Source organism: Andrena cerasifolii, chromosome 4, assembly GCF_050908995.1.
Source record: "Andrena cerasifolii isolate SP2316 chromosome 4, iyAndCera1_principal, whole genome shotgun sequence".
In the NCBI taxonomy this organism is placed as follows: Eukaryota; Metazoa; Arthropoda; class Insecta; order Hymenoptera; family Andrenidae; genus Andrena; species Andrena cerasifolii.
This window is the reverse complement of record NC_135121.1, coordinates 89,640-105,169: the sequence shown is the minus strand read 5'-3', so window position 1 is coordinate 105,169 and position 15,530 is coordinate 89,640. Positions and strand designations below refer to the sequence as shown.

Below are 15,530 nucleotides of genomic sequence, written 5' to 3'. Positions count from 1 at the left end.
TTCTTACATACTCCGACATGCTCTACAATCGTACGGAGTTACATTACAATCAGAATTTTCGGGTTCGATATGTTTCCTTTAAGTCACATTCAGCACGAAAATATCGACGATCTTCAAAACTCGCAAGAATAAATGAACTGAGAAACGTGTTTTACCAATCATAATAGGCACCATTTTGAACTGAATAAATTCACCTAACGCACTTTATCGTACGACTAAATGTAGCGGAGATATTTTAGGTGCAATAAATAAACGCCTGTATTATATATATGTAGATCAATTATTATTCGCATTGTATTTTTAATCTTCTTTATGAATGATAAGTAGAATAGTTTGCACTGTATACAGTCTTTTCGTCATTTTATCATTGTAGCGGATGTTCAAATTCGACTGATTACTAATAACCCAAGATTATTGTAATGTTAATACATATAATTAAAGCACTTTGCGCATGTGCTATAGATGATGAGAGGTAACATTCTGTTTTCGTCGACATAAAACGTGTGTCTCTATATAAATTTTCTATGAATGAATTAAAAAGTTTAAAAATAATCAAATAGGTTTTGTATTTGGTTAAGTAAAAAATTTGTGCCGCTTTTCAATCGAACCCATACAATTAGACCAATATTTTTAAACATACCTTTCAGTTCTACAAAAAAAAAAATGAATTAGCCACTACGTTTCACAACTTCTTCCTATGTTTTGTTAAGTAAAGCCGTTAGCTAAATGCCATCACTAGTCAACTTTGTCGAATTTTCATTCAAATATTCCTAAATACTAATTCTCAGAATGTCAACATTTCCAAACATTTTGCCACTAGGAAATATTGCCAAGCACAAAATACGTGATAACCATAAGGTGCAATCCACTTTTCCTTTCCAGTTATTGAATATACACATTGTACGTACAATAAGCTTATTTGATTGCGGCCACGTGCATTTAAATAGTCTCCACTGGGAACCACTTCCTATGGTTGGTATTTTCTTCTCGAGAATTTCTACAATATTTTGTGAACATGGTTTAGGTCAGCGCTGTGCAGACGCGCATGCTTCCACTTCCAACCGTTCCTTCTCTACACAGTATTCGCGGAAAATAGTAGCATTGACTCGGTGAGGTGACTAATACACACGTCATGTGTAGCGTCGAGCATTGTAAACAACGGAGATGCAAGTCTGCTGTGGTCGCCTGTTTAGCGGCGCACGGTATCCCTGACAACGGGGACGGCAGTGGAAGAACCCTACAGCAGGGCTGTCCAGCGTGTGGGCTCCCTCACGAGCCTACTACCCCCTCCAATCTTTCTTTCGTGTAGCGTGCCTTCCGTTGTCAAGGAGACCGTGCGACGCTACGAAGGCTGCCATGACGGGCTAGCATCTTCGCGGTTAGCATCGCACAGTATCCTTGACACGCGAACGAGAGTGGAAGAACACCGAAAGCACGCGTGCTCAATCTTGGACAGCGCTGAACTAGATATTAACGGAATACCCCAACCAATGAGAGTGCGAGATTGCCCGCCGAGCTGTCACGGTAGCGTGGCTTGAAAACCTGTGTAACTAGGTCACTGTACCAATTCTGGTCATCGACCGTCCGTCTTCGGTGGTGTCGTATACCTGGGACCAGCTGTGCACTAGGCGCGTCCCGCGGGACGTATACGACTGGTATACGACACCACCGAAAGTTAAGGGGGCAGCCCTGTTTATCAATTTGAAAAAATGGATTTTTTGCTTCAATCGATAGTAATCCCCATAGAAATTATGTTCCTAATGTTACATGCCGAAATTCGAATTAATTATGTAGCTACAGTTGATGAAACAACAGCGCATCTCGCTAGTAGGTACACCGCCGCGCGGCATGCCCGGGTCTGAATCCGCCGCACAATATTATTGAGCTAGGTAGCTGTTTACCTGAATATTTATTACTTAGTGTTTATGTTTATACAGCCTGTAGTAAAACAATTCGTTTCGCACATGACGAGATTTTCGACAAAGCTGCGTTTCTTGACAGTTATTGTCAACGGTCATTCAGTAAAGTTCCGAATTTTCGACTGTGAATACCTTTTCAACCACTAATACAAAGTATGTATCCGAAAGGCAAAATAGGAACTGTCGGTCGTGCAGCAAAACGGCTGAAAAGAAAGTTTCAAAGGAATCCGTGTGGAAGGAAACCGTGTTCGATGTATGATTTTTTATACAAGAAATCAGTTGCTGAAGAAAAAATAGAAAATGTGAAACATGGAAGGTGTTGGACAAATTTGAAGCTATCTGGTAAATGGGTCGTGGAAAAAACGTGTCTTTACTTCGCTGTAAAGTAATAGATTTAGTTGTAAAAGAAGGCTACCTACTGTTAAGCCTGTACGTTTCTTTTTAAACTGTGCAGATTTGTCTCTACAAACCACAATAGAAGTATCAGGAAATTTTTTGTTTGTTCCAATTTTCAGGTTTTCAGGGTAAAAACACCCCCTAACTGTTAATGAGTGTGTTCCTATGTTTCAGTATATCTTGGAAATGATATATAAAAAATATGGAATAAACAAAAATAATAATTTTTTGTGCTGTATAAAACTATGTAATCAAATTGTTTTAAAATTTGTGGTGGGGAACATTTTCCTGTTTAAATTGCAAATTTTAAACAATTTGATTACACAGCTTTATATGTTATAAAAAGTCGTTATGTGTTCATTGTAATCATTTTTTTAGGATATTATTCCGAAAGAAACCGGTGGCCGATCGAGATTAGGTTTGGGGGGATGGGTGGGGAGGGGGTGCGGACCCTAAAATTGTGCTTCGGGTATTTATTAATTTCCGAAATATTATTAAAAAATTATTGTTATTTTTTTTGTTGAAATTTTTTTTGGACGTTGGTGCAGGCCCCCCTACGCGGGAATCCTCCCGTCCTGCCATCTTTTATTTTTGAAATTTTGTAACCACAGTCTCATTTTTAGCATCGCCAAACTCACATCGACTTGCCACCATGCTTTACGCGCCCCCGTACTAATCTGGCCCCAACCAATACTAATACCCGGGACAAGTTGGAAAGTGGAATGCGTTGTGTCGGTATAAGTCAACAGAAATATTGTTACGAGGGGGGCCGTGGTAAAGTGATTAAAAAAATCTGTAAGGTGTACCCTTTTATGCACGATTACCCCTGTATCTTTTGAACGCATTAATTGCTAAAGCTAAAATTTTATATTTGGGGTCTTTCCACACCCCTCATAATATCCACCAAGTTTCATCTCGATCGGCCACCGGCCCCTTTCGGAACTACAGCCTTCTCTACAGGGTGTCCCATTAAGGAATGGACAGCGCGATATCTCTTAAAGTATTGTCGATAAAAATATAAAAAAAATAGGGAATTGCATGGTTCGAGGGGGCTCATTTATTAGCGCGAACGAATTTTAAGACCGCCCCCGGTTTTTGCCATTCCAGAGGGGTTTCTTGCAGTGAAAATCAGTAAATTTGCAAGCGCAATATCTTAAAAACCAGTGGAAATAAAGTGTATACATTAAAGCTTATTGAATTTGTCTTGGAACGCACTATCAACTCAGGTCTTCAAAAAAAATAGTTCCATTTGAAAAACCGAACTTGACCATCGTATCTTTTAAAATAATAATCGAAAACAAAATTCGTTCGCGCTAATAAATGGGCCCCCTCGAACCATGCAATTCCCTATTTTTTTTATATTTTTATCGACAATACTTTAAGAGATATCGCGCTGTCCATTCCTTAGTGGGACACCCTGTATATCAATACTATTATATAAATTTGAAGTTGCATACTTTGAAATGCGGTTTCTCAGTAAATATGAATTGTACCCACAAGTGTGTTACATCAGTTTGTTCATCTTGGCAAGAAGAAGGTTCTAACGTTTTTATTTTTTTTAAATAATGATTTTTAAATAATAGTAGATCGCGACCTGACCACCAGACGGCGACCGGGCGGCGCTCCTCGATTCCGAAATAGCACCGCGGCGGGAATAAGTGGCCTAGGGCTCTCGAGTTTACAGTTTGCAGATTACAGATTATGAATCAGTCACGCTAATATCTCGGGCGAAGCCGAGAGGGGGACGCTAGTCTACTATATTTTTCAAGATATACAGGAAAGTAGAAAATCACACATTAACTTTCATGGGGTGTTTTTACCCTGAAGAACCGAAAATGCGTACAAACGAAAAATTGCTTGATACTTCTATCGAAGTCCTACACAATCCTGCAGAGTTTCAAAAAATTCGCAAGGTTCGGATAACCGAACTTGCCTTTTGTGAGTCAATTTTGCGCGCTTGCGTGTCATCTTTCTTTTTCCTGAGTACAATCATTTGCAAAATGTCAAAAAAAAAAACACGACGAAAAATACAGGGTGGGGTGATTCTCTAGCAAGAGTCGTCAAAGGCGGTACCGCCAGCAATCATGCGCCTCGCTGAGTTTCGTGGTCTTCGATACTCGAATCAGCGGGACCATACAATGTTGCGCACTAAGCAGCGACAAATCTCGAATTCTGCATTTCTAATCAGATCTTTGCAAAAGTGATGCCAATCGATTCCTTATTTTCTTCCGATGAAATTTGCTCCAAGAACGACATAAATCGGATCATATATAAGGAAATCGCGTGAAAAATTGATTTGCATAATGTAAAATTAGCTTCGTTAAGAATAGTCAGAATTACATAACATATGGTATGATTTTGATGGGAAAATCATTAGGAATTGATTGGTGTCACTGCCATATTGATTGGATAAAGAAAATAAAGAATTTCATTTTTCGCTTAAGCTGTGAATCACCGCGTGAGCAACCGTCGGAACCCAGCGAAGATGAAACGGTACCGCGCGGTCGGTAGTTGGAATCATATCAAATCTCGCTCACTGTCGCGACGCTGTCAGCTTCGTCAGAGTCAACTGATAATAACGGTTCATATATTTTAGACGCAGTGTTCCTTCCCCCATCTAACGCTATAAAAATCATCTCTCTATCTCTTTCTGTTTGCAAGCAGTAACGGCGCAACGGAATTGCATATTTTGTGACATCCAAGTCTTAATTTGGGCCCCATAGCCGTTGCATATCTATATAGTGCGGGGAAAGACGTAGCTCTATGTCAAATATGTTATTCCATAAATGATGTAAAATGTCTCAAACCTCGTATCTGTGGGAAGCTGGATACATAATAGTGTGAGGCATGAGACTTAAAAAAAAAGTTTATTTCGTACAAATTTCACAATGAAACATCTTTATTCGAATGTTTATACCAGTACAGTGTGTCTGTGACACCATTTAGAACTCATTTGACATTGAATCCAATATTCATTTGGTTTCGAACATGAATATATAGATTTGAAATAAATGGAAGCCGCATCTTCATTTTCGTCTTCGCTCTGAATATCTAGTGGGCAAAGGAGGGACTAGAGTTAGTTGGGCGATATAAGAAGACTGTTCTTGAAATGCCACTTTTGGGAAAGTGTATACAGAAACATTATATTTTGTAAGCTGTACCAAAGAATGAATAAACCTAACCTAAACCTGAATACACAGTTCGACAAAATTTGACTTTTTTCGGACTTGTAACATTCAATGGCTGCTTCTTATAACTTTTCGTCCCCTGAAAACGAATCCGCAAACCGTTTGTCGCCATCACCCTCAGTTTTTGAGAATTTCCATTTTGAAAAAAATTGCAAATTTTCAACTTTATAATGGTAATACTTATTCGGTTGCATGTTGCGCCAAATTATTTTATGAACCCTCCCGAATACAACGATATAAATTATTATTGCATTATGAATATTTAAATATGTTTAAACATCGATCAAAGGGAAAGGGACACCCGAAATGCACCCATTTTTGAAGATATCATTCAATTTATTTCCAAAACTAAGGGTCTAGGAGGAAATCTAACTATTCCACGAGATGCAGCAGACATTTTTACACAGAAGCGAAATAGTTTGGCAAAACGTGCGGTGCCGACAGTGGTAGTCACGCGCGTTAAGCGATTGTGTTACGCTGAGCGGCAGTGTATCGCGCGCCGCTGTTGACTACCACTGCTGGCGGTTTGTCAATCTATTTTGCTTTTGTGTTGAAAACAAAACGTAATATACCACTTCTGTTCATGCTTTCCGATAGAAAAATGTCTGCTGCATCTCGTGGAATAGTTAGATTTCCACCTAGACCCTTAGTTTTGGAAATAAATTGAAAGATATCTTCTAAAATGGGTGCATTTCGGATGTCCTTTTCCCTTTGATCGGTGTTTAAACATAATTAAATGTTCATAATGCAATAATAACTTATATCGTTGTATTCTGGAGGGTTCATACAGGGTGTCCCACCTAAGACTGGACAGCGCGATATCTCCTAAAGTATTGGAGATAAACAATTTTAAAAAATTTGTAATTGAATGGTTCGAGAGGGCCAATTTATCAGCAGAGACGATTTTTTTTTATTATTATTTTAAAAGATACGATGGTCAAGTTCGATTTTTCAAATGGGACTATTTTTTTTTTTTGAACACCTGAGTTGATTTGTGCGTTCCAAGACAAATTCAATAAGCTTTAATGTATACACTTTATTTTCACTAGTTTTTAAGATATTGCGCTTGCAAAATTTCTGATTTTCACTGGAAGAAAACCCTCTGGAATAGCAAGCACCGGGGTCTGTCTTACTGGCGCCACGGGTGGCATTGCCTGTTGAAACTGATACCTACCTGCCAAAGGTCTACGACAGGGTTCGCAGACCCAAAAGCTGGACAATTCTTTTCCGTCAGAAGTGCTACTTAGGTAGGTATATCTGCGGTATCGAGAAGCGCACCGTTACTTTTATTTCGCATTTGCATCTACGCTCGGATGGCCGGTTCTTTTGGGAGGGATGTAAGTTGGATTGGTTAGGTTAGGAGGAGTGAAAGTTGCTAGACTAAATTTCAACCATAGAGAGCAGATTGTATCAGAACCAATCGGATTTGCATCCCTCACAAACGGCTGCTCTCTTGAAGAGGCCCGCTTCACAGCAATAACTCCTCCCCAATGCCCACCCAATCGCCACGGGGTACCAAGCCGCATCTCCTTGACGAGCGTCGGGCAACTCCTGCCCGAGAGGAATACGATTTACTTTAATTACAGTACATGTGTGCTTTTTAATAAAGTGTTTCTATCGTCTCCTGAATTCAACAACTGGCATCCAGACATCTACGTTCCTACAGTCCACCGGCAATACTCCTCGTGGAGAGACACAGGGAGAAAGGAGGTATAAACACGAGCTTCGATATCAAAACAAAAGCATGCGTTGGCGTATTCCGTGCGAGAGAAGGTGGGCACTGGGGAGGAGGTATTGCTGTGTAGAGGGCCTCTTCAAGAGAGCAGCCGTTTGTGAGGGATGCAAATCCGATTGGTTCTGATACAATCTGCTCCCTATGGTTGAAATTTAGTCTAGCAACTTTCACTCCTAACCTAACCAATCCAACTTACATCCCTCCCAAAAGAACCGGCCATCCAAGCGTAGATGCAAGTGCGAAATAAAAGTAACGGTGCGCTTCTCGATACCGCAGATGTACCTACCTTAGTAGCATTTCTGACGGAAAAGAATTGTCCAGCTTTTGGGCCTGCGAACTCTGTCGCAGACCTTTGGCAGGTAGGTATCAGTTTCAACAGGTAATGCCACCCGTGGCGCCAGTAAGACCGACCCCGGTCCTTGCTATTCCAGAGGGTTTTCTTCCAGTGAAAATCAGTAATTTTCCAAGCGCAATATCTTAAAAACCAGTGGAAATAAAGTGTATACATTAAAGCTTATTGAATTTGTCTTGGAACGCACTATCAACTCAGGTGTTCAAAAAAAAATAGTTCCATTTGAAAAACCGAACTTGACCATCGTGTCTTTTAAAATAATAATAATAAAAAAATCGCCTCGGCTAATAAATTGGTCCTCTCGAACCATTCAATTACATATTTTTAAAAAAAATTGATCTCCAATACTTTAGGAGATATCGCGCTGTCCAGTCTTAGGTGGGACACCCTGTAGAATAATTTGGCGCAACATGCAACCGAATAAGTATTAGCGTTCCGTCACAAATGATGTTCAAATTTGAAAATTTGCAGTTTTTTTCAAAATCGAATTTCTCAAAAACTGAGGGTGATGGCGACAAACGGTTTGCGGATTCGTTTTCAGGGCACGAAAACCTATGAGAAACGGCTATTGAATGTTATAAGTCCAGATGGCTGTCGAACTGTGATATCTGTATCGTTCTCACAATCCATAACACAGACATACACCTTTATTTCTTGCGTTGGACTTTAGAAAGACCATAATTAAGATTTACTAAAGTTAATAAATATTCCGCAAGTAATTTTTCAACATTTTTATATTTATATTTATAAAAATGTCGAAAATACAGCTTTTTATCCAAATTTCATAATATCACAAATATTTACAAACGAAGAAGAAAAATTACTTGCGGAATATTTATTAACTTTAGTAAATCTTAATTATGGTCTAAATGGTTAAATATGTATCTAGATAATGTCATTTTATCAATTTTGTACTTTTTAGCTGTTGTCGTTATTGGTTTAATTTCATTAATCACTTCAAGTACAGCATTTCTAATATCATCTCGTGTATTCATTTGACGACCCATAGACTTCCATTTAAATGGCATCTATTAAAATATACGTCATAATTTGTTTGCTGTAGAATATCTATTACAGATTTTGCAAAGTTAAATTACTTTGGGGAGGTATGATACATATATCAAACCCCCCTTGAATGTATGTCTCTTACCTCCTCAAATGTAGAATCTTAAAACAACAATTCTAACAACGCTTAACCTTAAACTGAAAGCAACGAGAGTTTGCACATATGTGTAACATTGAGTGTATTTTCACGTGAAATTAATGATATTTCATGAAAATCAATACACAGTGACAAAAACCTTATACAGGGTATCCCAAAAATGTCGGAGTTCCTTGAAAGGGGTGACTCAGGGGGTGATTTGTAACAACTTTTTCCTTAGCGAAAATATTGTCCGAAGCTTCGTTAACGAGATATTAACAAAAACCCCCGACCAATCAGAGCGCGCGCCTTCCGCCCAACCTCCCGTGGTAGCGTTGGCTACGCGGTAGGCGGCTGCGCTTGTACTCCGAAGGTACGAACAAGCAAGTCGGCATGCATCGAAGGAAACCGCGTTACACAGTTTTTTTTTAAAGCAGAATTTTAAATAATAATTATTTGAAGTGAGAGGACAAGAAATACGCAAATTTCGTTTTCAAATAAGGCATAAACGAAAAGGTAATGTAACAAAAAATGTACGACAAGTAATCGTAATTCGTTATTGAGGTAAAAATTCATAGTTTAATCACGGCCAACATAACTAAATGTAAAAAATAATATTAGGTGTATGAATAAATTCTTTCAGACTGGATTTACACAATCGGTATAAAGCAACCGAATTTCTATCGCAGTGATATTCGTAAGCTACCAGAAAAATGACAAAAGGTAATTAACAATAATGGAAATTATTTCGATGATTGAGTTGTTTTTATTTATTTTTTTTTTAAATCAAACTGTTATTGAACCATAAAATCGAACAGAATTTATTTCTACACCTAATAATCACTAATAAATTAAATAACACTCACCTCTACGGGTATTCCTTTCCTTTCCTTCCTTCCTTTTCGGAAACCTGTGTCACTAAGTAGGTCACTGTGCCGATCCTGGTCATCGGTGGACGAAAAGATTTATGGTAGGGTTGCGCCCAGAGCTCAGCTGATCGCAGGTATACGACACCACCCTTAGGTAAGGATCGCAACGTCAAGTGCGTCCGGTTGAATGTACCGAATATTCACTTTACTGCATGGCCACTAACACTGATCACTTAATTTATTTTTCATGGAACGTGTTGTTCTTAGGTATTAAAAATTGGTGGCCCCGAAAGGGGCCGATTACTGTTAGTTGAGCAGTTGCTCGATGTGACCACCCTCAGCGGCTATGCACGCCTTGCGGCATCATTGACTCCGTTGACAATAATCTTGACGCCAAACGCCGAATCGTACCCTCGCTTGGGGTTTGGATGTGCGGGTATTCCCGTGCAAACGCTTGCACAGTAGCACTTGCGTCCCCGTTGTTCGGGGCGTACACCCAGAACATCGCGTAATATTCTTGAGCGGGAAACATTTCTGGGACGAGATTGCTAGCTGACTGATAAGATTTTTTCCAAGCAACTTCCTCTACCCCCAAGTAGTTTCTCTCGTTCCATTATGAGTTAACTCCTACCAGGAAAAGAGGCATCAGGTAAAAAGAAGCCAGCACATTTTCAGAACACACGTGCTTTGCAGAAGTGCAACGAACGAACCATCCTACACTTTCACATAAGTTCGCGCTCCGTCCTTTTATTGCCAATGTACCCGTTGCTTCGAGATAGACAGCAGACACCACGTGTTTCGGTTCGAAAGGGCCCGGAGAGAAGAGAAACTGAAAGTCTTCGAGTTGCTATAAAGAAGAAAAGGCATACCATGAGGGAGTTTCCGTTTTCTAATACCCTGAGTTCACGTCAGCTACGAGGCGGAACCAGCTAAGCCATAAATTACCCAAAACAAATCGTTCTCTTCCACCGACTCGCACGACAATACGGTCATAAACCGCGACCCTGACCAAATGCTTTGGCCCATCAGCCTGATTAATTTTAAAAACGTCCCGCGGAGGGAGACAGGAAGAAAGAGGGTAACTCGCTGATTGCGCGTAGTCCCACCTGCTTGATCCTTCCTTCCAATTAAAGGCAGGTCCCTTATCTGTCGAGTATAAGGACGCGCTCGAATCTCAAAACAAAAGCACGCGTTGACGTATTCCGTGCGAGAAAAGGTGGGCATGAAGTCCGATTGGTCCTAATCTAACCAATCTGTCCTGCATCCCTCTGAAGCGACCACTGTCTTGAAGAGGCCCTCTTCACAGCAATATCTCCTCCCCGAAGCCCACCTTCTCTCGCACGGAATACGTCGACGCGTGCTTTTGTTTTGAAATTCAAGCGCGTGTTTGTACTGGTGGGCCTTGGATAGGAGAGATGGCTGAGAAGAAGGCCTCTTCAAAACAGTGGCCGTTTGGGAGAGATGCAGGGCATATTGGTTAGGTTACGACCAATCGGAATTCATGCCCATCTTTTCTCGCACGGAATACGTCAACGCGTGCTTTTGTTTGGTAATTTTAGCGCGTGCTTATACTCGAGAGATAAGGGATCTGTCTTTAATTTGAAGAAAGCACGAAGCAGGCGGGACTACGCGCAGTAAACGAGTTACCCCCTTTCTTCCTGTATCTCTCCGCGAGGTGTATTGATGTTGGATATTACTTTTTAATTGCTAGTTCCCAAAAATTAATCAGGCTAGTCGGCCAAAGCATTTCGCCAGGGCCGCGGTTTATGACCGTATTGTCGTGCGAGTCGGCGGTAGAGAACGATTTGTTTTGGGTAATTTATGGCTTAGCTGGTTGCGCTTCGTAGCTGACGTGAACTCAGGATATTGGAAAACGGAAACAGGATTGGTATGCTTTTCCTTCTTTATAGCGACTCGAAGGCTTTCTGTTTCTCTTCTCCTCGGGCCCTTTTGAACCGAAATGCGTGGTGTCTGCTGTCTATCTCGAAGCAACGGGTACATTGGCAGTAAAAGGATGGAGCACGGGCTTTTGTGAAAGTGTAGGATGGTTCGTTCGTTGCACTTCTGCAAAGCACGTGTGTTTCGAAAATGTGCTGGCTTCTTTTTACCTAAAGCCTCTTGTTCTGGTGGGAGTTAACCCATAATGGAAGGAGAGAAACTACTTGGGGGTAGAGGAAGTTGCTTGGAAAAAATCCTGTCAGTCAACTAGCAATCTCGTCCCAAAAGTGTTCTCCGCTCAAGAATATTACGCCATGTTCTGGGTGTAGGCCCGGAACAACGGGGACGCAAGTGCTACTGTGCGAGCGTTTGCATGGGAATACCCGCACATCCAAACCCTCAGCGAGGATACGATTCGGCGTTTGGCGTCAAGATTATTCTCAACGGAGTCAATGATGCCGCAAGGCGTGCATAGCCGCTGAGGGTGGTCACATCGAGCAACTGCACAACTAACAGTAATCGGCCCCTTTCGGGGCCACCAATTTTATAACGTAGAAACAACACGTTGCATAAAAAGTAAATTTAGTGATCAGTGTTAGTGGCCGTAACGGTGATGTGAATATTCGTTACATTGACCCGGACGCACCTGACGTTGCGATCCTTACCTTCAGGTGGTGTCGTATACCTGCGATCAGCTGAGCACTGGGCGCAACCCTACCATAAATCTTTTCGTCCACCAATGACCAAGATCGGCACAGTGACCTACTTAGTGACACGGGTTTCCGAAATGGAAGGAAAGATAGGAAAGGAATGCCCGTAGGGGTGAGTGTTATTTAATTTATTAGTGATTATTAGGTGTAGAAATAAATTCTGTTCGATTTTAGGGTTCAATAACAGTTTGATTTAAAAAATATGAAAACAACTCAATCTTCGAAATAATTTCCATTATTGTTAATTACCTTTTGCCAATTTTCTGGTAGCTTACGAATATCACTGCGATAGAAATTCGGTTGCTTTATACCGATTGTGTAAATCCAGTCTGAAAGAATTTATTCATACACCTAATATTATTTTTTACATTTAGTTATGTTGGCCGTGATTGAATTATGAATTTTTACCTCAATAACGAATTACGATTACTTGTCGTACATTTTCTGTAACATTACCTTTTCGTTTATGCCTTATTTGAAAACGAAATTTGCGCATTTCTTGTCCTCTCACTTGAAACAATTATTATTTAAGATTCCGCTTTAAAATAAAACTGTGTAACGCGGTTTCCTTCGGTGCATGCCGACTTGCTTGTTCATACCTTCGTGGTACAAGCGCAGCCGCCTGCCGCGTAGCCAACGCTACAACGGGAGCTCGGGCGGAAGGCGCGCGCTCTGATTGGTCGGGGATTTTTGTTAATATCTCGTTAACGAAGCTTCGGACAATATTTTCGCTAAGGAAAAAGTTGTTTCAAAACACCTCCTGAGTCACCCCTTTCAAGGAACTCCGACATTTTTTGGACACCCTGTATATAAATGAAGTACAAACTTACGTTTCTCAACATGAAAATGCACTTCCTATAATAGAAGAATTTCAGGTTAATAAATTAGCTTGAAACAATCTTAACTTAACGCGATCCACAAAGCGTCCTCTATGCTGAAGTGTACGCTTCTCTTTTGTTTTTTACGTGGGAAATATAAGAATGTATCAAACCTGTCTATGCATCAATCGTCCCCAGTCTCCCCTAATAAATATTAAATAATTAACACGGGTATTCTAATTATGTTTTTGTTACAGGACCGAGTGAAAAAATTCCTCATAATGCTTGCATCCGCCGAAGACGTCTCTTTACAACTGCTGAGTGTCCGATTAGACTTTAATGAATATTATAAAAGTAAAGACAGCCGTCTTGTTGTTCCACTAACGTATCTGCACCGTAGACAAAGTGATCAAACCTTTTTTGGCTGCAAATGATGGGTGCTGATAAAATTTTCATCTACAGTTCTACGAAATTCGAATAATAATATATATATAAGTAATCGTCGTGAATTGCAAATAGCTGTAATCGAAGATACTTTATTATTTTTCTATGAAGTATTCAAATAATTATTTGTTTTCGTTATATTCCCTATACATCAATACCTATATAGAGCATACTTTTCTCTAAAATAAAATAATGTATGGTACTGAAAAATGAAAAGACTTTAGTTTGTAATTACTTTCAACAAATATGGAATTACAAAAATTTTGTTCAGCTCATATTAAGGTTGTAATATAATAATATTTAATTTTTCGAACTTAAAGATTCTTTTTCCAAGATGAAATGTTTACTTTTCGATAATATAGATGTGCTTTATTTTAACAGTTAAAAATTTATTAAAAATTTGTTGACGAAAACTTTTGCATTGACAATAATATACTATTTTATTATTATTATTCTTTAACTCTTTCCGGGCACTTAGTCATGTTGGACCATTGTACCCGAGCCCGTACAGGCACTCCTAATTTGTGAGCACCCCATTAGGCCAACCCTCTCTTGCAAAGGTAAGCGAGCAGCGCGCTCCGCTATTACGATCGGCCGATGAGATCTAAAACAAAGTGAGCTTCTAAACTGGCACCATGTATTAGCTGTTTGTTCATTTTGATTTACGTAATCGTAAGTAATACAGGGGGATTCTCCCTAGAGTCCTCAGAGGCAATGCCGCCGAAAATCAGTAAATTTGCAAGCGCAATATCTCGAAAACCAGTGGAAACAAAGTGTATACATTATAGATCTTTGAATTTGTCTTGAAATGCACTATCAAGTGATCTCTAAAAAAAAATAGTTCCATTTAGAAAACCGAACATGACCATGGTATCTTTTAAAATAATAATCGAAGAAGAAATTCGTTTGCGGTAATAAATTTGCCCCCTCGAACCATGCTATTCCATATAAATTTTTTTTTATCTCCAATACGTTAGGGGATATCCCGCTGTTCAGTGTTCCCGCGGACACACCCTGTAGAGCGACGAAAACGCAACGGCTCAGAATCACCAGGGCGCACATAATTTTGCGAGAGATGTTACTCCGTACGCTGTTAACCGGCAAGTAGGCCGATCGCAGTGATGGCACGGCCCGATTCGCCGATTCGGGAGCCGGCGACACCTTGCCAATCAGCATCGTACACGTCCGAGCGGGCAGACAATAGCTAATTAGAGAGAGAGAATGGCTAATTCGTCGAGGTGTCAGCCTCGAGATGGCTCGACTAAGCCATCACCGCGATCGCGCAGTCGCTGCAACCGGTATCGGTAGCGCGTTTAAACTGGCGCTCTTCCCGCGGCAGCGAGCATGTGCCCGATTGGCCGCATCGGCGTAGCCAATCCCAAACACTATGAAATGTGCTCAATGTGAATGTGAGACTCTATCGCAGTATCAACTATATGAATGAGTCACTGTGAATGTAAATATTTTGACTATCGCAGAATCCTTCGAAATAGAATGCGTGTGAATGTCGATCAAATATGACTATCAAGACTGAATGTGAAATGTGGTGTAAGAGAGATTTTGGCTTTCAGAATCTCAATCAATTTTGCTGGATCAACTATGAAGACAGAATCTGAAATTTGCACTGAAATCTGAATTAGAAGTGGCTCTCCTTGCTGGCGGACCTATATTTATACCCACTTGCGGAACTTGGCCCGCGCCAATCACGCGTTACACTTTACTCACACCAATTAGATTTCGTATCTGACCGGCACCAATCACGCTTTACACTCGCGTTTCACTTGGCGTTCGACTTGTTGTACATTCAGCGCATGTACGCTCGATCCGCACGCAAACCGCACTTGGCTCCTTCACACTATGGAATGTCACTGCGCATGTGTTCACGTCGCATAGTTCGTCCGCTTGACGGTAGGGTGCATGTTGTTCGCACAGTCGTTCGCGTGCGCGGTACGCTACCGTACTGCTAACACAGGGTGATTTAATAATAATATGGTATAGTATAAAGAGAATAACAATTATT

At 40.4% G+C, this 15,530-nt stretch overlaps 1 protein-coding gene across 5 annotated transcripts in view; it reads left to right on the top strand.

Annotated features, from left to right (window-relative positions):
- The window catches only part of Grip91 (gamma-tubulin complex component 3), a 192,008-nt gene extending 178,185 nt beyond the window's left edge, over positions 1-13,823 (top strand). For all 5 annotated transcript variants that reach the window (XM_076810377.1, XM_076810378.1, XM_076810376.1 and 2 more), the window contains one exon: positions 13,324-13,823. In XM_076810377.1, coding sequence (XP_076666492.1) covers positions 13,324-13,500 — 177 coding nt within the window. In that variant the 3' untranslated portion in view covers positions 13,501-13,823. The remainder of the gene's footprint in view (positions 1-13,323) is intronic.
- Positions 13,824-15,530: the final 1,707 nt, after the last annotated feature.